This window comes from Lepidochelys kempii, chromosome 9, assembly GCF_965140285.1.
Source record: "Lepidochelys kempii isolate rLepKem1 chromosome 9, rLepKem1.hap1, whole genome shotgun sequence".
Classification (NCBI taxonomy): domain Eukaryota; kingdom Metazoa; phylum Chordata; order Testudines; family Cheloniidae; genus Lepidochelys; species Lepidochelys kempii.
The window spans coordinates 17885547-17907379 of NC_136388.1; the positions used below are offsets into that span (position 1 = coordinate 17885547).

At 41.3% G+C, this 21833-nt stretch overlaps 1 protein-coding gene across 8 annotated transcripts in view; it reads right to left on the reverse strand.

The window, feature by feature from the left end:
• The window catches only part of LOC140917185 (uncharacterized), a 305274-nt gene that overhangs the window by 83347 nt on the left and 200094 nt on the right, over window positions 1-21833 (reverse strand). For all 8 annotated transcript variants that reach the window (XM_073359429.2, XM_073359432.2, XM_073359433.2 and 5 more), the window contains one exon: window positions 7779-7901. In XM_073359429.2, coding sequence (XP_073215530.1) covers window positions 7779-7901 — 123 coding nt within the window. The remainder of the gene's footprint in view (window positions 1-7778; window positions 7902-21833) is intronic.

A 21833-nucleotide genomic window follows, 5' to 3' on the forward strand; every position in this document is an offset into this window, starting at 1 on the left:
AGAGGGAAAGCAACTGGTCAGTCAGTGAAAAAGAATGTTACGCCATTGTCTACGCTCTGGAAAAGCTATGCCCATACGTTTGGGGACAGCGTTTCCACCTGCAAACCGACAATGCTGCGCTACAGTGGCTTCATACCGCCACAGGAAACAACAAAAAAATTATTCGGTGGAGTTTAGCTCTCCAAGATTTTGATTTCGACGTCCAACACATCTCAGGAGCTTCTAACAAAGTGGCTGATGCACTCTCCTGTGAAAGTTTCCCAGAATCAACTGGTTAAAATCATCCTTGAGATGTAAAAAATATTATTAGTCTTTATATACTTGGTAGTATATTTAGAGGTGCATGTGTTTTATTAACTCTGTTTTCTCCTAGAGCTCCAGGAAGAAATCAGAGCCAGCGTTTCACCCTATCTGTGATTTGGGGGCGTGTCATAAATATAAAGGGAAGGGTAAACACCTTTAAATCCCTCCTGGCCAGAGGAAAAACCCTTTCACCTGTAAAGGATTAAGAAGCTAAAACAACCTTGCTGGCACCTGACCAAAATGACCAATGAACAGACAAGATACTTTCAAAGCTGGAGGGGGGGAAACAAAGGGTTCTCTCGGTCTGTGTGTTTCTTTTGCCGGGACCAGAGCAGGAATGCAGGTCAGATCTCCTGTAAAGGGCTAATAAGCAATCTAGTTAAATATGCGTTAGATTCCATTTTGTTTAAATGACTGATAAAATAAGTTGTGCTGAATGGAATGTATATTCCTGTTTTTGTGTCTTTTTGTAACTTAAGGTTTAGCCTAGAGTGATTCTCTATGTTTTGAATTTGATTACCCTGTAAGTTATTTACCATCCTGATTTTACAGGGCTGATTCTTTTACTTTTTCTTTAATTAAAATTCTTCTTTTAAGAACCTGATTGCTTTTTCATTGTTCTTAAGATCCAAGGGTTTGGGTCTGTGTTCACCTATGCAAATTGGTGAAGATTTTTATCAAGCCTTCCCCAGGAAAGGGGGTGTAGGGCTTGGGGGGATTTTGGGGGGAAAGACATTTCCAAGTGGGCTCTTTCCTGTTATATTTGTTAGACGCTTGGTGGTGGCAGCAATAAAGTCCAGGGACAAAAGGTAAAATAGTTTGTACCTTGGGGAAGTTTTAACCTTAGCTGGTAAAAATAAGCTTAGAGGGTTTTTCATGCAGGTCCCCACATCTGTACCCTAGAGTTCAGAGTGGGGAAGGAACCTTGACATATTTGAATGTTTTACCAGATCCAACCAGCAGTCCATCCTGACCAGTATCCGGTCATTGACAGTGGCCAGTGTCAGATGCTTCAGAGGAAGATGCCAGAATTTCCATAATGGACAATCCTGGAATAACATTTTAATAGGGAAAGTTTCTTCCTAACCCCTGCCAGTTAGTGTTTGGCTTATGCTCCGAAGCATGAGAGTTTCTTATAGCCTTTATATTTTTTATCCTGTCTAAACAGTTGAAACTAAACAGTTCTAATCTTTTCATAGCTTTATTATGAGTATATTATGACCCTGTCTTTTCATATGTATCTCTCTCCATGCTACTGATCATTCTTGTCATTCATCTCTGGACTCTTCAGTATTTATCTGTATCATTTTTGAGAGAAGATAACCAGAACTGAATATAGCATTCAAAATAAGATTTGAATACTTTTGTCACAATACTTGCATGTGTGGATTAAAGTTCAATTTCTTTGAATTGGGGAGGATTGGAAACTTGCCATCTGTGGTTATTTGTGTTAGTAGAAAACATGATTGCAAGTTGTTCACAGTAAGTAAATGAAAAAGGTCAAGCACATGGGCCAGGTCATTTGAATATTTGTCATTTCTTTCTGGGCATTATCATCTCTCTTTTTTCCCAAAGCAGTTTATCCATCTCGAGTCTGAAGTTGCTTCACCACTATGGGCCAAATTCTGTGCTCACAGTGCTATAATTCAGAAGTAACCCAATTGACTTCAGTGGGGATACCCTTGGTTCACCCTAGTATGAGCACTGGATTTGGCTACCTTCCCTTCATTCACTGAAAAATACCAATGGTTCCAGCCAAATCTGGACAGTTATTTCCCATATATTGGTGAGTTTGGTTTCTTGAACATGCTGCATTTCCCTTACCCGTTCCCCTAGTCTCCAAACAAATGAGCCAAGATATGATTTAAACATCTCCTTGCTTTGAATTGCTTTTAACTCCCCAAAATGTTGAACTCTTTGATTGTGTATAAACCCACAATGGAGCTAAAAGGACTAGTTTTTTATTTAAAAAAAATCCTCCCACATCCTGAATAATGGTATAGTTTGTGTTTGTTCTAGTTATGCCAATAAATGTATTGCTCCAAATACTAGAAACGACCAACACCACATTTAGCTATTCTTAAAGCATATCCAAGTGACTGAATGGATGAAGTGAAAGGAAGAAAAGATTATGCGTGAATGAATTCACCAGATGTGACACAATCATACCTAATTGGGCTGTTTTTCTCATATTAACTAGACATTAAATGGGATTTAAAGCAATTAAAACAAACAGAACTGTTTTCTTCCCTAAATGTGTAGCTTTACAAAACATTTTAATCCTTTTTACCAAGTTTGACTACTGCTATTGGACTTGTGTGGTAATTTCCCTTGAGATACAAGGGAAATATCTTTTTATTTTTTTAGCATGACATGGAACTACGGATCTCTTTTAGTAAACAGCATCCAAGGTAAGAAAACCAGGATCTGCTAATCCTTTCACAAATGTAAAACTTGATATTGCATTCACTTCCACCAGATGAGATGTGGGTGCACATTGTGCTCTCGTTCACATCAGTCTAAAACAGCAGAAGCTCTGTGCTATAATCAGTGGATTCATGCCAGTAAAACTGAGAGGAGGATTTGGACTCTCCCCCCCCAGCCTGAGGACTAAATTTTGCACTCGTTTATATGCCCACTCAGCCTCACAGCTGAAGTCAATCTGCCTTTCGCCTAATCCTTGTGAAGAAAGTAAGGACACAGTTGTTACCATTCATTCAAAACATTAATGACAGGTTTCAGAGTAACAGCCGTGTTAGTCTGTATTCGCAAAAAGAAAAGGAGTACTTGTGGCACCTTAGAGACTAACCAATTTATTAGAGCATAAGCTTTCGCTGTAGCTCACGAAAGCTTATGCTCTAATAAATTGGTTAGTCTCTAAGGTGCCACAAGTACTCCTTTTCTTTTTTCAAAACATTAAATAAATAAATAAGCAAGCGCACCCTGGGAGGCAAGCACATGTTAATTGCTAGTTTGCAGTGTTGGCCCCAGGATATGGGATTTCACCAACAGAAGTTGGAACAATCAAAGATATTCCTTCACCCACCTTGTCCCTCAAGTGCTAGTTGTTGTCAGGGTTCCCTCCCAACTCTGGGGTACAGATGTGGGGACCTTATTGTGGGGAAGCTTATTTCTACCAGCTTAGGTTAAAAACTTCCCCAAGGCAAAAATCCTCTCCTTGTCCTTGGATGGTATTGCTGCCACCACCAAGTGATTTAGATAAAAAATCAGGAAAAGGGTCACTTGGAGCCCCTATTCCCCCAAAATATTCCTCCAACACCCTTCACCCCCTTTCCTGGGGAGGCTTGAGAATAATATACTAACCAATTGGTTACAATGTGAGCAAAGACCAAACCCCTTGGTTTTTAGGACACTGAAAATCAATCAGGTTCTTAAAAGAAGAATTTTATTGATAAAAAATAGTAAGAGAATCACACCTGTAAAATCAGGATGGAAGGTAACTTTACAGAGTAAATAAAAAGATTTAAAACACAGAGATTCCCCTCTGACTCTACTTCCCAGTTACAAAACAGGAATGAAATTACGTCTTAGCATAGGGAAAATTCACAAGCTAAAACAAAAGATAATCTAACGCATTTCCTTGCCCTTACTTACAATTTTTGTAACATTAGATGGATCATTTTAGGTATGTTTTCAGGAGATTTTTTACCTGCCTGGTCTCTCTCCATCCAGAGAGGAAACAAACAAAGAGAGCACAAACAAAACCTCCCCACGCCCCCCAGATTTGAAAGTATCTTCTTTCCTTATTGGTCCTTGTGGTCGGGTGCCAACCAGGTTATTTGAGCTTCTTAACTCCTTACAGGTAATGGGATTCAGTACATCTGGCCAGGAGGGATTTTATGTTACTGCATACATAAAGGTTGTTACCCTTCCCTTTATATTTATGACAACTGTCAATCAGAAATAATACACCATTTTAAGATTCTTAAATTAAAAAGCAGCATCCTTTCTTCCCTCAGCCATGTGGCCTTTGGCAAAGATACTGTGGGGAGGAAACCACCACAGACTGAAGCTGGCACAGCAGCTTCAGGAATAGCTTAAGCAGGGATACATTCCTGCGGTTTCCACAAATTAGTGTTTTCTGGCCAAAAATGGCTCCGGCCATCAGATTGCTTTCTGCAGTTTCACTCTGAACATTCTCTCCCTTCTGCAGACTGGATGTTTGCTCCACACTCTCCCTCTTGATTTCCAGTCTCTTCCAGCCCCTTCCCTTCTTTAATGTGTCTCCCGTGGCTCTTTGCAGCACATGATATTAAAACACTGTGTGATTTAATTATTAACCAACCTAATTTATTAAACAATCAGGATGCTTTTACTACATTACTACCCAATTGGTCAGTACTTTTGCTGTGAGACTAATAAATAGTAAATGAAACAATGAATTCACACTATTGTGGCTCTTTTGGGTAACAATGATCGCTAATTTGGCTCCTGACCCACTGACGTCTAAGGAAAGGAGTACTATAGTGGCACCTTAGAGACTAACCAATTTATCTGAACATAAACTTTCGTGAGCTACAGCTCACTTCATCGGATCCGATGAAGTGAGCTGTAGCTCACGAAAGCTTATGCTCAAATAAATTGGTTAGTCTCTAAGGTGCCACTAGTACTCCTTTTCTTTTTGCGAATACAGACTAACACGGCTGCTATTCTGAAACCTGAGGTCTAAGTGTCATTGTACTACCTAATAGGCACTACCATAATAAACATGATTATAAATAAATAAAGACTTCATTCTTGTGACCAAAACTTGCTATCTGGTACTGTTTGGTGGCGTAAGTCAGTGGTTTTCAATCTGTCTCGACTACTCTGTCCCTTTCAGGAGTCTGAAGCCCGAGCCCTGCTGCCTGAGGCTGAAGCATATAACTTAGCTTCGTGGGAGACCCCTGTGGCATGGGGCCCTGGGGAATTGCCACCACATAATGCCGGCCCTGCACTTCTGATCCCCCCCTTAAACCTATCCTGAGACTCCCCTGGGGTCATGATCCCCAGGTTGATAAATACTGATCTAGATGAGTTGACGTACCCCCGGAAGATCTCTGCATACCCCAAGGGTTACACATGTCCCTGGTTGAGAACCACTGGTCTACATGAATAGAGTTTGGTAGTGTCAGGCCAGTTCCTAGTGGGCAGGATTCAGTAAAAACTGTCATCACAACTGGAACCCCCTACCACAGTCTGAGCAGAGAAGCAAAGGCCTTGGAGAATCACCCATCCCCTTTCCCAAGATATGACCCCTCCAGGTCAGAGTTGAGTAATGCAGTGTGTGTGGAAGACAGCACTGCTACTGCCCACACTCTGCCAGTAATAACTGTAATAATCAGGGCACCATTGAGACAACTTGCACAATCACTAAATTCACATATAAACTTTAGTAGTAGTAGAAGTAACCTATAATCTGGGGTTTTTAGGAATAGGTTAAACAAAAAGCAATGTGCTTTGTCTGTAGCCTTTTCTTTTTTAAAACTCTGGCTCTTGTACCCAGTAGTACAACACTGATTTTGTTGGCTGAGCAAAGCAAAGTCTTACACACTTGAGTTGAGTGTTATATCTTCATCACCAGCAGGACTGCAGCAGATCAAGGAGTTGGTCTAGGAGTGAAATGTAGCTGTTCAAGGACAGTTTTAGACACTCCTGTGGGAATTCTGCACCAGTGCTCCACGAAGAATTTGTGCAGAATTAATGTTCTGCACAGAATTTCATATTTCCCTGAAGAATTGGTGCTGCAGAGCTGCTGTCCAACTCTAGGGGCCGCTGGACTCAGCAGACCATATCTCTCTAGATCCCAAATACAGGGGGGAAAGGGAAGGTGGAGGGTGCCGGGCAGCTGTGGCTCCCAGCATGTCCTGAAGGAAGGAGGAAGCATGCAGGAAACTCTGTACAAACCGGGTCCCAGCATCACGCTGTTTTTCTCTGGATCCCTGGGGGGTAGGGGTATGGGTTCTCTGGCAATGCGGGGGGGGGGGGGGAGGAGGGGCGTGTCCCATGGCTGGGCTCTGGGAGGAAGGTGGTGCGATATCTGGGATGGGGCTACCCTACAGCTGGGCTTTGCGGAGTAGGAGGTGTGGGTGTCAGAGACCACAGGGGAAGAGTTTTCCCCCAAGATGTGCCCTGCTGGCACACCCAGACTGAGGCACCCACCAAAAGCATAATAGAGAAACAGGAACTGGGTCAACGTAGGGTTTTCTTTAACTTTCTCCTCTTGAGAGAATTTTTGTTGTTGTTTGTATTGTTACAGACATACTTTCTGACTGTATTTTGAAATAAATTACCAAAATAATTGAAACTGGTGCGATTATATTGTGTTATTTTGACAAATAAAATATACAGAATTTTGTAGAATTTTAAAATACTGTGCATAGAATTTTAAATTTTTTGGTGCAGAATTCTCTCAAGGGTGTTTAGAGAGTGAGGCAGCTACACTCTGAGTGAGGAACAGATTGAGGAGTTTGAGGGAGCTATGGCTACAGTGGGAATAAAGAACTATCCATACTCGATCAAAGGTGTACAGCACTATCAACCAACTAAACGACATCACGGAATGCACTTAGCTCCAGAAGCACAGACCTCTACTCCGTGAGTTAAAGGTTCAGCACAAAATAAATACTGCAGCATGTGGCCATGATTACGAGTTCTGTGTGCATCATGCATTTATCCCAATATGTTCTGTGGATAAGATTTTAAACAAAACCCAAACAAACATACAGAACCTGGTACCTTGAGAAATATTTAAATGCTGACCTATTTTTAACATAAAAATTCATAACAAAGGAGAAGTTAAGGAAGAGGGAGTGGGTGCAGGGGGAAGGCTGGTGATTTATGCACTCACCATAAGTCAAAATGGACCTTTGAGGCAGTATCTAAATAATTCTTACCCCGTGGAAAGGATCCGCCACCTTACTCAAAAAAACAACCTTCAACACCAGCTGTTTCTCCAGCTACCACCCTCTCTCCCTTCAAACTCATCTAGTGGGCAGTTTACAACTGTTGCCTTGAGTTCCTCTCCTCCAAGTCAAGCCTTGATCTCCTCCAACTTCTCTGCCCACTCTACTTCATTAGACCTGCTTTCACCAGTCATTAATGACCTCTTGTCCGTATCTTAGAACTTCTACTTCCACATCATCCTCCTGACCTCTTTGTGGCTTTCAGCATGGCTAATGACACCCTCTTGCTTGACATGCTCTACTTCTCTCCCTCAGCTTTCATGACACAATTTGTAAAATCTCACAGGGTCAGAGCCTGAGGTGATATCTCTGCTTATCGTGCGGTTATTACGTACAGCAAAATATCCATCATTGGTTAGGTTAGAGAACAGAACTCAATGTTGGAAAAGTCTGTAATTGTTTGTATTTTTTTCCCAATTTTACTATAGAAAATAACACACCCTGTTTTCCCACACTTGTAACTCTCTTTTCCCTGAAATAAGCCTCAAGCTAGGTGTAATATTTACTTACCTAGGCAGGTGCGTCCATCAGCATGGAGTCTGTATCCCATATCGCATATGCAATAGAAGGAGTCTGGAGTGTTAACACAGCTCTGCTGGCAGCCTCCATTTACTACTGCACATTCATTAACATCTAGAGAAGGAAGACAGATGGCGGAGATTACAATGTCATTTCAATGTCAGCCTCAGAGAAGATACATTATTTCTCTTGGACAGTAGATAGCATGTATGTAGGGCAGCTCTTATATTGATGCTGCAGCTGATCTTTACATTGATCTAATTTGCTTCTGATGAATAAACAAAATGTTGAAGATGGAAACTTTGAGCTCTTTGAAGTTCCAGAGAACTGGCATTGCCTGGCTTCTCTCTGCTTCAGAAGTACTTGATAATTGGACAGATCTGTGACACGCATGCTTCCTTGGGAGCAGGAAAAAGATATAGGGAAAGAAATACAATATCCCAACACATATAAGCTTGCAGTCACCATGGGATAAACATCTGGCATTTGAAGATGCTGTATGAAGAGTTCCTTTTTTGTCAAGCCCTTAACTCTACTAGTTGGGGTCCTCATGGGCAATGAGGCAGAGTACTGAAGAAGAAGGGGAAAAAAAGACATGTAAGAACACAGGTAATGTTTTAATTTGTTAATAAAGTATTTCTTTCACTAATTTTATCTATTTTGGGCCTGCACTTGCTTCTACTGAAGCCAATGGGAGCCTTAGAATTGACTTCAGTGGAAGCAGGAGCAATATCTTGCGTCACACAACTTCTGTGACCTCTATTTCCTTGAACTCTAGCTGATGTTCTTGATGGTTACCTTAATTTTTTTCCTTTCTCAAATGTCCTGAGAATCTCGGAAGAGCTGTTATCCACTCATCACCTCTGAGCACAAAGCAAGCAATTTTCTATGTCTCTCACTTCATAAAAGCGCTTTGTGCTATACTCTGGGCTATACCTCAAATTTCTCTCAGAAAAAGAGGGGAAATGCCACTGAATCAGCTTGAGAACATTTCTTAAATCTTTTGCCTGACAGTAAGGGTAAGTTGGGAGGACAAGCTTGAGTACATTTGCAGCCATAGTAGGTTTTAAGTAGATCCGCAAAACTGAACATTTTACAAGGTTCTCAAGGGTTCTGGATAAGCAGCTTCCATATCTTTTCAGCAACACTAGCAGAGTTTATTGGAGTATTGATGCCACTGAATCAAAAATCACCACAGAAGTATCTAGGGGGGTCTGATCCAAAATTTATGGAGACTCCTGTTTGCTTCAACAGGCTTTGGATCAGGTGCTAGGAGTGCCCGAAAATGCTTACCTATCCAGCCACACATAAATGGAATGTGGGTGAGGAGCCTGGGTTTCAAGGCAATACAGGCCTTGCCTACTCTGGTGGCGGTGTCTACGGTATGGGTAACTACATGCCACAGTGAAAATAAGGTTGCATCCACACTGTGGTGTGTAGTTACACATGGCAGCGAAAGGCTCCGGAAAAGCTGCCAGAGCCTTTTATTGTGGCGAGGAAAGGCTCTGGCAGTGCCAGAGCAGTGCCTCACCATCTACACTGCTATGTACACCTGTGCTGGGAGGGCGTGAAATATGTACTCTACTTCCTGCCATAAGCGTAGGCATCACCTAAGAGGGAGCCCATAAAGAGAGTTAAGTCTGAAACTGTTACTGGGGGGAAATGTATTCTGAATGAGAAACACTGCGTAGAGAGACTCAGGAAAATGAGGCCAGAGAGGGAGGTTTTTTTTCATTATATGTTTGAAGAAAAGTGTCTGGTTTTTATATTCACATTGTTATATTTCTGCTTTGCATTTAACTTTTTATGGTTTATGTTTTTAATACTTTTATGTTTATTTCATTTAAAAAAATCTAATAAAAATTAAATGAAAAAGGAAAAGTTTTAAAGATGACTCAGAAAGACAAGACTTCCTGAGCTTCTCCTGGCCATAAGGAAATGTTTTTATAATGTTCAAAGTTAATATTTCACATGTGAAATTCACTCATCTAACATAAAGCCCTGGTGCTGACTAGTGTTTAAATTCAGACCATTTGCCTATATACATCACTTACCACCCCCTCTCTCAAATATGCTATTTTATTAGGCTACATACTGTATACTTCCCTCTGGCTAGAGACATCTGGAATCTTTTTCTTATTAAGAGAAGTTGTTTGAAATGTAAACAGTAAACAGAGCATGCTATTCATTTTCATGTATATTACACAATGTCATGTTAAGAAAATTCATTCATGAACCTTTTTCTCATTGATAATAATACATCAGGAAAGTCACACAATCCACTTCTTTAAAAATGCTGAGAAACTGTGTAAAAATAATTGTCAAGATAATTACAAGCTACTGTTATAAGAATCCTTTTATCTGCCCAATAAATGACGTTTTCACCTTAAATCATATGTCCAGTTACTGCTAAAAAGTATCAAGAGAAAATTAAAACCCAGAAACTAGTTGCCCAAATGCTTTTACCAACTATGGTAAAGAATTTAAAAACAAAAACAAAAAAACAAACAAAAAATGAACAACAAGGTTAAAGAAAAAACTAGGAAGCAGCAGAACTATGAGACATAATATTAGGTGTTTTCCTCAAGAATCTTCATTCCTGTGAACTCTCAAGTATACAACAAAAGACAAATTATCTAACATGCAAAATATGGCTGTAAAATGGGATGCCTGCTCTTCTTAATAAATGGAAAGGACACACAAAGGTCAAGATATTATTAACAAAAGCAGTGGCCTAAAGTTCGAGGCCTAAATCCAGTTTTAAATGTTTAAATAAGTGACTTGATTTTCAAGAAGGGCTGTGCACCCAACAGCTCCAACAGACTTCTGTGATCCTTTAAACGTTGTTCCTACTTTTCTCTATAGGTCAACATTTTACTTGAGTTGAAGACATAACTCATCAACCTCACTTTGATGCACTGGTTCCTCATTAACTTCTCCGATGTTTCAATATTTCTAGAGCTACAAGTCCAACTTCTGTGGGAGCTGCTGGGTGCTTAGCACTTTTGAAAAATCAGGCTATTTGTTTCAGTGCTTAAGTAAGGACTTAGGCCCCTAACTTTAAGCCCCCGTTTTTTTAAATCTTGGCCAAAATCCTTTGCAGGCAACAAATACGTTAATAAAGATCCCATTTTTGTTTACTTCAAAGAACACTTCTTTGCTGTCAATGGGTTTTGGAGAGTAATACATTAAAAGACAAATGATTATGTTTCCCTGCAGCAGGGGAAAAAAGGGTGCAAGATCAATGAGTGTGGGACACAATAATTCCATGGCTGTCTTCTTGGGATGCTATGTGAATGATAAAGTTGACAGTGGGCAATCACTTTAATTTAAGGCTTTCTCTGCAGGATCAATATTTTATTAAATAAATGTTGAGAGATTCCTTCATGGACTACAGATACCAAGAAACACACAAGACACAGCTGCCTCTCATTAACTCCTGCATCTCAGGAACAGGAAACTGCTTTGCCCCCAATTACAGAAAAAATTGCCGTAATTATTTAGTCTATTAAGCATTCTGAGGGCCAGATGCTAACCCTAGGACACAGTCTACACTTGAGTATTAATGGTGTATCTATTTCGGAGAGGGATGTGATTCTTTTTACCACCTAGCTATACTGGTGTGACCTCTGGTGCGGACCGAGGCTTTGTCTACACTAGCACTTTTGTCAATAAAAAATTTGTCGCTCTGGGGTGTGAAAAAAAAAACCACCCCACCCTGACCCCCTTTATAAAGTACCTTAGCTCGAACAAAAAGGTCTCATTGCCTTCTCCATCATGTTTCCTAAACCTCAATTCCAGACCCCCATGAGTTCTCGGGGGAAAGGAGTGGCAGATGTTGCATTTGGCGGAGATGAGGGCCTCACCCAGGCACTAGAGGCCGTGTTGATTTTCAGCACTCACAGAAAAGGAGCAAGGGCAAGAAACAGAGTTTTTGAACCCTGGAACTCTGGGCATAATCCCAGCCTTCACAGTGGGGACAACCCTGAGGGTGGTGGTGAAAGGGGGAAATAACTATCTAATAACACTATCTTAGAAAAATAGTGAAACAATTTACAATATATTTACAGAAATAACACAGGAGAAAGGAGCTGAGGACATCAAAGATTCCTACTCAGACTATGCGGTGGTAAGAAGGAACTGGAAGGGCATTGTTCCATACCACTCTTTTAGGCCTTTGGGTCAGTGCATGAGGTAAAGTATATGTGTAGGCCAATGGACACTGCTTGCAGAAAATTCCAGACTCAGGCACATGGGGTGTGCATATGTACCCACAAGTGGAATACACATGGGGATCATCACTCGAAGAATTCAAGCTAACCACACGCAGCTAATGTGACTCTTCATTGGTTTGTACTGAAGGACAAACTGTATGTCTTTTAGAAAAGTTGCACATGAAAAATACCTTACTGCCTGAGGTTTTGAATGACAAGAAAGACGTATGGCAGTGCCGATCTTTTTTTTTTCTTATAATATGCCATGAGCATCAGTTTGGTTTATCCATTCCAAAGAATGTTTAAATTGCATGAGTGGTAGTTTCATGATGTGAAAATAACATATGTTCAACCATTTTCTATTCATTTAGACAACTTTTCTTTGCACAATGTGTGTTCAAAACAGTCATTAAATAACACAGATGCATAAAAAGAACCAGGATGGCTTCCTAGTCACTGATGCTTCATCGAGGCATCAGTCCCAAAAGAGACCATATTAGCCTAAAATAAGTTTTTTTAGAGAGTGCCATTAAGGGACAAATGTATACGTGGTGTAAGGGCTTGTCTAAATATGAAGTTAACTGTTTCTGATTAACTCCATGAGATGACACCTTACTGTAGAATAAGAGTGCCTTGTTCCTGTTTCGCTTAACCCTCTGGATTTATATACCCTCTAAGAGCAGGTATAAATAAGTCAAAGAGTAGAGTAGTAATGAGGAATAAGAGTGTCAACAAGCTATTATGTTGGAATTACAGTCGCTTATACCAAGCTGAATTTGAAAATGTCCATGCTGTATTGACAATTTACACCTATCCACTCATAAATCTATGTATTAACATCAATATTTTAAAGTCCTGAATACATATATTTCAACTGATACATTCTACAGTACAGTGGCTTACTATAGTTGGGGTTTCTTTTTGACTGTCATTTTGAGATTTGATTGCATGATTTTTGAAATACTGAACATTTGCTTTATTGGTTTTTTCATGAGGGAAATGCCAATTTGTCTAGTCCTCAGAAGAAAACGTAACAGCTGTGATGGGCAAAGTTTAAGACTGCATAAAAAAATAGTAACAAAAGTTCCCCTGAGAGAAAAGCAGAAATACTGATTATAGAGAACAACCTCTTTCTGCTTCCCACATACCCATACTGGTGGAAGGGAGAGTACTGGCAAAAACTATCAGATTTTAAACTGAAAATCTGAGCCATAACATTTGTATTTCTTACAATTTTTACATATTATGAGAAAGGAAAACAATACAAGATATATACCTGTAAAAATAATGTAAGAAGAACAGCAATTGCCTCAGTAAGACAAAAGTAACCATTGAAACTAGAGGACAAGAAGTGGCTTCTTTCACACCTAGGTTTTAGTTTAGTCTTAACCTACACTAATTCAATAAGTGTCATGTTGTCCCCTGTCGTGGCTGGTCTACTAGAGGACAACAGCCTACAATTGCAACTATCTGATAGAGTTTACTCCCTTACATCAAGTGGTAGAGGTCTGTGCTGCAGTCCTGACTGTCCAGGTTCAGGCCCTGCTGCTGACCTAGGTAGGGAACCCTTATAAAAAGTGGTGCCTAGACAAACTTCTCCTCACAAGGATAATAAAGGAAATAGTTTGAACAAATTGTGCTGAAGGGGACGATGGGTACATCTCAATATCTGACACATGGATAAAGTCAAAAGTAATATCAAGATTCTTAACCTGACTAACCCCCTGTGAAGGAATCCCCTCAGTAAATGGGGAACAGAATGGAAAGAGCCCCTTGTCATAGCAACGAATCTAGTCAGCACCACGGCTTTTGTGTACCCACAGTAAAGGACGAGGTACTTCTCGCCAATATCTACTTAGGCTTTGTCTACACTGTGGCGCCGTGCTGTCAAAGGGATGTGAACTGTAGTGCGCACCAAAATGTTGTGCTCCAACTGCCCCATGTGGATGCTGCTGGTGCAAACTAAAAGGTTCCCAGTTCACATTAACATAGTCCTCTTTCTAACAGGACTACAGGAATGCCAACTTGGTACCTTTTAGTTCTCACACCAGTGTCTACGATAGGCAATAAGAGTGCACATTTTTGGTGCACTCTGCAATTCACACCTCCGTAGTCCACACTGCAGTAGACAAGCCTGTGGTGTGTTTCAGCAGGTCACCTTCTAGTAGCTCTCCCAGTGACTGTAACAACCTGGCACAAAATTACAGAGGAAGTAGTTACCCTTTACATCAAACGAGAGAGGCCTGTGTTTTAGATGTTGCGCTGTGTTGCCTGCCTACCATGACTCATTAACCTACACAGAATTTGCTCATTTTTTGTTCCTTTTCTCCATACTTCTGTCTACTGTCCTTAGACTGTAAGCACCTCAGGGCAGGGACTGTCCCTTCTCAGTATCTGGAGAGTGCCTAGTACAGGAAAGAAGGGTCCAGCCTCTGCTCCTCTGGGTTCTAAATTCTTAACCCCCTAGGGTGTCTGTGTTAAGGAGGAACTATTTGTATTTGACTATGAAGTGAAGATTTATTTCCTGATCACTTCTTTTCCAGGAGTGGAGCGGAATGAAGAGCCTCTGAGTGGCTGCTTCTTTAAGAGGAGGGGAAGTGGTACTAAGAAAGCAGGCAGCTGGCACCAGGTAGTCTTCACAAGTGTGGGAGGGCAAGGGCAGCAGGCAACCACCACAGCAGGTGGTGCAAGAGGACCTGGGATCCTACAAGAGGGAGCATTTGGAAGAGGAGCAGCAGCAGCAGTCTCACAAAAAATAGAAGGCAGCAGCAACTAATTTTGGGGGAGCGGTACCCCAATTAATTGAAAATAACGATGGCCCAGTGATTAGGGCTTGGGAGATCAGGTTCAGTTCCTTGTTGTGCCACAGTTTTCCCATCTGACTTTGGGTAAATGACTTAGTCTGTGTGCCTCAGTTCTCTGTCTGTAAAATGGGGATAATACAGTCCCTACCTCACAGGGGAGTTGTGCAGATAAATACGTTAATGACTGTGAAGCATTCAGATACTATGGTTATGGAGGCCATATAAGTGATGGATGGATGGATGATTGATTTTAGGTGAGTCTCACTAATTGATTAATTGATTTTGGGGAAGGAGCACTTGAGGGAGAATAGCGTCCCTCCCCCCCAGGCTGAGAAGTCTGAATACCACTCTCTTGCCACACTGCCACAAACAAATCATTCCTGAAAGTCTGGGCTTGGCCCCCACTAAGGACTGGTTTCTGTATGTAGGCTGTCATATTCATTCTGCAGGCATTCCCCAAGGAAGTCAATGTTGTTAACACTGTTACCTTTTTATTTACCCATTTACTTTTATACATAAATAGTAACACAAATGGTTAAGTAAAGAGATCTCAGAAGAGAAATTAATTGGTGTCTGAGTTTTTGTTTTTAGCAGACATTCAGTTTCTGACATGCCAGTCTCCTCTTAGATAATTGAACAGTGGGTCAGCACAACAAACGGTACTGAGCCCTTCACCCTCTATTCCTATATGAAAACCATATGTTGTAGCTGGGAACTCTGCAGACTGTAATGAAAACTGTCCATTTAATTTAAACAAAGTCAAGAAAGAAAGCTATTTTAAATTCAATAAAGAGGCCATTTGAAAGTGTAGACTCCATGGAAGACAAACTTAACAACTCACTTGATAGCTAAAACTATTTCTAATCCTCTTTTTGATATGGAATGGTATGAAGCCTCAGGAGTCAAGACACATCACTGCTTGGCCCTCATAATATGCAGAGAAAATGAAAGTGTCAGTTGAACGAGAAAAAGGGAAAGCAACTGTTTGATAGCTATGTAAGCCTGTGATATGTAAACTGCTTTGGATTCAAGCAGCCCTAATTAGAGTTTCAAGGCATTCTTCATCAAAAATATGTATATACACACATATGAGAATTAAGCAAGTTTTGGGACTGAATACTTTCCAGGAAAGTCAGGGTAAGAGATTAAAATAAGAAATTGGATAATTCTCAAGGACAGACCGCAGAGAAGCACGGTGACATTTTCACAAAGCAGTGAAGAAACACCTCTTTTCACATTTCAGATGAGAGCAATTTTGTTCCTTCTTCATCAACAACACTAGAACTCTCTTGTTCAGACTCTTGGAACTGTATGTAAAATTTGAGAGAGGCAGGTCAAAACACCTGTCAAGGTTCCTCCCCCACTCTGAACTCTAGGGTACAGATGTGGGGACCTGCATGAAAAACCTCCTAAGCTTATCTTTACCAGCTTAGGTCAAAACTTCTCCAAGGTACAAAATATTCCACCCTTTGTCCTTGGATTGGCCGCTACCACCACCAAACAAATACTGGTTACTGGGGAAGAGCTGTTTGGAAACGTCTTTCCCCCCAAAATACTTCCCAGAACCTTGCACCCCACTTCCTGGACAAGGTTTGGTAAAAAGCCTCACCAATTTGCCTAGGTGACTACAGACCCAGACCCTTGGATCTTAAGAACAATGAACAATCCTCCCAACACTTGCACCCCCCCCTTTCCTGGGAAATGTTGGGTAAAAAGCCTCACCAATTTGCATAGGTGACCACAGACCCAAACCCTTGGATCTGAGAACAATGAAAAAGCATTCAGTTTTCTTACAAGAAGACTTTTAATAGAAATAGGAGTAAATAGAAGTAAAGAAATCCCCTCTGTAAAATCAGGATAGTAGATATCTTACAGGGTAATTAGATTCAAAACATAGAGAATCCCTCTAGGCAAAACCTTAAGTTACAAAAAAGATACACAGACAGAAATAGTTATTCTATTCAGCACAATTCTTTTCTCAGCCATTTAAAGAAATCATAATCTAACATGTACCTAGCTAGATTACTTACTAAAAGTTCTAAGACTCCATTCCTGGTCTATCCCCGGCAAAAACAGCATATAGACAGACAGAGACCCTTTGTTTCTCTCCTTCCTCCCAGCTTTTGAAAGTATCTTGTCTCCTCATTGGTCATTTTGGTCAGGTGCCAGAGAGGTTACCTTTAGCTTCTTAACCCTTTACAGGTGAGAGGAGTTTTCCCCTGGCCAGGAGGGATTTCAAAGGGGTTTACCCTTCCCTTTATATTTATGACAACACCATTAGTGTCATTGCTACCATTAAGCACAAAGATATTTTGGCACCACTGTGCCACTGTTTGTCTCCAGCCCAACCCATATCTCCCTATGAAATCCATACACATAGGCAGAGATTGTGAGTGAAGAATGTTGCCAGAAGAGGTAAACTATATAAGGGATGCAACCACAAGAACCACTGACCAGAAAAACAAAACACCAATAGCTTTATCTACACAGAACAAGGAATGATATATACAGTAAATTGTGTTTATTGTGCAGAAAGGTTGTATAGGAAGGTGTGATGGGGTGTTCACAGGGGTTAAAGGAGACTGAGGAAAGGCCAATTAACTGGATAGACCACAGCTAAGGGGAACTGACTGGCCTAAGGAACCCCTGAATAATGACAGAACCTAGCTTGGAAGGAACAGGTGGGCCTAGGATAAAGCCACGAAGCTAGCAGTAGAATGGGGCTTCAGTGAGGGAGCCTGTAGCCACTCTCTGGACAGTAGGGAAACAGAAGGAAAACTAGGTGGAGAGGGTGTAGGAAAAGGTAGTAAGGTTTCAGAAGGTGCAGACCTTCTGGAGGGGGAAAAACACAGTGACCTGGCAGGAGGGCCAAGTCACAAAGACAGAACACCCTGAATCGCAGACGGTGAGAGAGAGAGGGAGGTAGCAGGTGTACAGCCAACAGCAGGAGGGGATGTTGTACCTGGAAAGAGCTAATCCCCAGAGTGGCCAGGAGGAGGCACCCTAGCGGGGAGAGGACCCCCACGACAGAAGGCTTGTCTACGCACCATGAGAAGTTGAAACAAGACAACTAAACACTCACGGAAGTTCCACATGCAGGAAGACTCGTCTTAAATTCAAGTGGGTCAAAGTTTTCACTGTCACCAGCAGATTTGATTCAACCTTATTTTCAACTTTTTCTAATGTGAAGTGTGTAGAAGCAGCTACAGGACCCTGTCATGCCATCAATTTTTAAACAAAAACTTCTCAAATCAGAATCCGCTCCCAACTGGCAGGAAGTCAACAGAGAGTTCTGCTTGAAAACAGACAGTGTGATATGGCCGGTTGAACGCCGTACAATTCAAAATCTTCAGATAGTGAGGGTAAAAGGTGTCAAGAAAGGTGTCCATCAGTACCTCCTCTCAGCAGGACATGACACCGTTTGAAAGGAAATAATTATGGAATAAAAATAGAGAAAAATAGGCATCTTATGAAAACATCTTCTTTTTGTTAACAGCCCTCTTGCTGAGCTCAATAAGTGGCTTCAGAACAGCATGGTGGGTAGAGAGGTTCCTCTTATCACACAGTAAGTAGGATATACAACAGCACTATGATCACACAAAGGCCCTCATAATGTGATTTGTCCTCAGCTTCAGTATATACTTCAGTATGTGTCTGAAAGGCGAATGCTGTTTGTCACAAACGTGTCCTACTTCAGTTGGTAAATAGCCTTATGTCATTTTGTGGATGGATTTGTGCTGTAAACCAGTTGGCGCATAAGCCATCATGGTACAAACAGATTTGGTACAACTGCTGTCAATCAAAATTATTTTATTAAGTGTGAGTCGCTCACATAATGCAGCAGTTACACTTCAAAGATCTCTAAACTGATTTTGCTCTTACTTACAGCAGGAGTTGGGAGGGGGGAGAGGGATGGGGTGGCAGGATCTGACTCTTCTTCCCATTGATGTAACAGGGAAATCAACCCCCAAACTTCACAGATCTCTGAGAATCTGCTGGAGCCATAGGGCACAGTTCATCTTCTCCAGTTCCCCCTTAGAATTACTCCACTGGGATTTCCTTGCAGGCACTAGTTCCTGGGGCCCCTCGTCAATAAGGTTCCACAATGCAGATGGGGCTCTTCTCAGGAGCCAACATAACCCCAGGCTAAGTATTAACTCCTGAGTAGATTCTCAGTGAGTGGGAAACAACATATGTCACCTTGGCCCACTTTCATAGATTATAAAGCCAGAAGGACCATTGTGATCACCTAGTCGGACCTAATCTTGCTCCTGACTTCTCCTGACATACATACCCAAGACCCTGCAGAGAGCCATCTCTGGGATCCAGGGAAGAGAAGGGGAGACATTATGCCATTACAGCATTAACAGAACCTAACCCTAAAGTCCATTCATACAGAGAACTTCCAGAAACTGGTTCTAACGCAGGATAATGGCAAAAGCAGAATGCTGCCTCTTGTTCCCTAACACTATAGCTGTCAGATTAACTCTTTGGATGTCCCTTTTTTATTAGCTGACTCTGCACACTCCTATTTGCATGAAATCCCCTCTGAAAGGGTAACCATTAGTACAGCATTGCTGAGGGCTTTCTCAAAAAACAGATGAGCACGTGTGCAATGTGTTTCAAGGTGTCCTAATCACTCACAATTAAAACCACCGAAGTAGCCATGTCACTGGATTTTAAATAATCAAGCCCTACATCGGTCAAACCACTGATCTGTTCAGGAAACGTAGGGAAAGATGAAGCTTATTATGATCTTGTTGACAGTTCCATCTGGATCATTTCCTTTGGGCTGCTGTTCTTAATGAAAGTGTTGACAGATTTGTGTTTCTTTTAGATTTTATCATGCATCATTTTAAAACTTTATTAAGGGCATATCACACTCAACCCAGGGATGTTTCACTAAAGAGTGAGACTCTTATTAGTAGTCCCAGTGAAAAATGGCATTAGTTTCTCTCCAGTAACTAGAGACATAACAAACTCTCCAGAGTTCTACTTCCGTATAGCTCTGTATCTGTCATTAGTCATTGTTTACATAGCACAATAGGCAAAACCACAGAAAAAGAAATATTTTTCCTACACTATACTCTCTGCTGAAAGGCAAATATGCACATATACTGGGGAACTGTGTAAAAAATGTTTTATCATTTTCTGTTTACAATGTTCATTGGAAGTTTCTAAACCTTTCTTACCAGGTTGGAGTTATTAAGTTTCAATCTACATTTGAGACCTGTTCAAGATGAAGATGATTCATCTGCTGTTTATAAGATGCTTTTATTTGCTGGTAAATACCTTTCTAAAAGCAAGCTGTTATTTAAATATTCACAATGTTTGATTCAGCACAATATTGCTATTAATGAATTTTGGAGACCTTCACCGGAGCTTCAATTTCAGGCTTACAAAACTCTTCCAACACAATTATTAAAAAAAAAGGTATGAATACATTTTCTTCCTTGACAACCACAATCGTATCTTCATAATTGCAGAAAAGATTACCCAACTTTTAATTCACACTAGTCAGCCGCAACAATACTGCATTTCTTTTCCTTGGTTTAAAATATCCTAATAATTGTCAACCAGCACAGTGCAATGTTAACATTCTCCATAACAAAAAGAAAAGGAGTACTTGTGGCACCTTAGAGACTAACCAATAAGTGAGCTGTAGCTCACGAAAGCTCATGCTCAAATAAATTGGTTAGTCTCTAAGGTGCCACAAGTACTCCTTTTCTTTTTGCGAATACAGACTAACACGGCTGTTACTCTGAATTCTCCATAACCTGTCTTTCAAAACTATTCATAAATGTTAGAAACCAGCTAATCATAAAATCATCATTAGTGTCCTAGAAACACCTACAAACATTTTTTCTAGAGTCTGATTTTTTTCATAGAATTTTAAACTAAATACTGTATTCTGTCTAGAACAGTGGTTCCCAAACTTGTTCCACCCCCTGTGCAGGGAAAGCCCCTGGCGGGCCGAGGGACGTACCGGCCACTGCTTCCAGCAGCTTCCATTGGCCTGGAGCAGCGAACTGCGGCCACTGGGAGCTGCGATCGGCTGAACCTGCGGACGCGGCAGGTAAACAAACCGGCCCAGCCCGCCAGGGGCTTTCCCTGCACAAGCGGCGGAACAAGTTTGGGAACCACTGGCCTAGAACATAATAGCACCTGTATGCTGTTATAAAGCACTTTTCACTGAAAAACTCAAATCACTTTTATACGTTAGTTAATTAAGCTACATTACAGTCCTAATAATTAAATGTCAAAGCTGACGTGTAAAACAGCATCAACTTTTCATACAAGCATGTTTCATACAAACTTTTTGTGCAAGTTCACACATGCATAAATTGGACACAGAAAAAAATACGTAGTGAATGATCACCATTCTCCCCAACTCTAAGAAACCAGTCCCTTCCACAGACAAAAGAAAGTCTATAGTTCCAGCTCAATATTTCCTCCTGACTGGTATAGTCCACGCTCAGTGGCGGGCAACCTGTGGCCCATCAGGGTAATCTGCACATTGACCTTCCACAGGCACGGCTGCCCGCAGCTCCCAGTGGCCACCGTTCACCATTCCTGGACAATGCGAGCTGCAGGAAGCGGCGCAGGCAACAGGGGCGAGCTGGCCACTGCTTCCTGTCGATCCCATAGGCCGGGAATGGCAAACCGCAGCCACTTTGAGCTGCAGGTGGCCGTGCCCATGGACAGTCAATGTAAACACTGTCTTGTGGCCCGCCAGTGGATTATCCTGATGGGCTGTGTGTGGCCCATGGGTTGCCTATCACTGGTCCACATGATGCTTCTCAGATCCTCCTGGACAGTTACAGAATGTAGAAGCTTAGTGGAACCAGTCCATGTGATGCCTCTGTAATCAGCATTGACTAGCTCTCCAACACAACGTAGGCTTGAGCAGCTGAGAGTGTGGAGATGGGAACCGAGACTTGCTTTTGTTGGGGAGGCCCATGATCTCTGGAAATTTTTTCCCCTTTTTCTTCTGTCAAACACGTCATCAATAATTCATCTAATAAGTT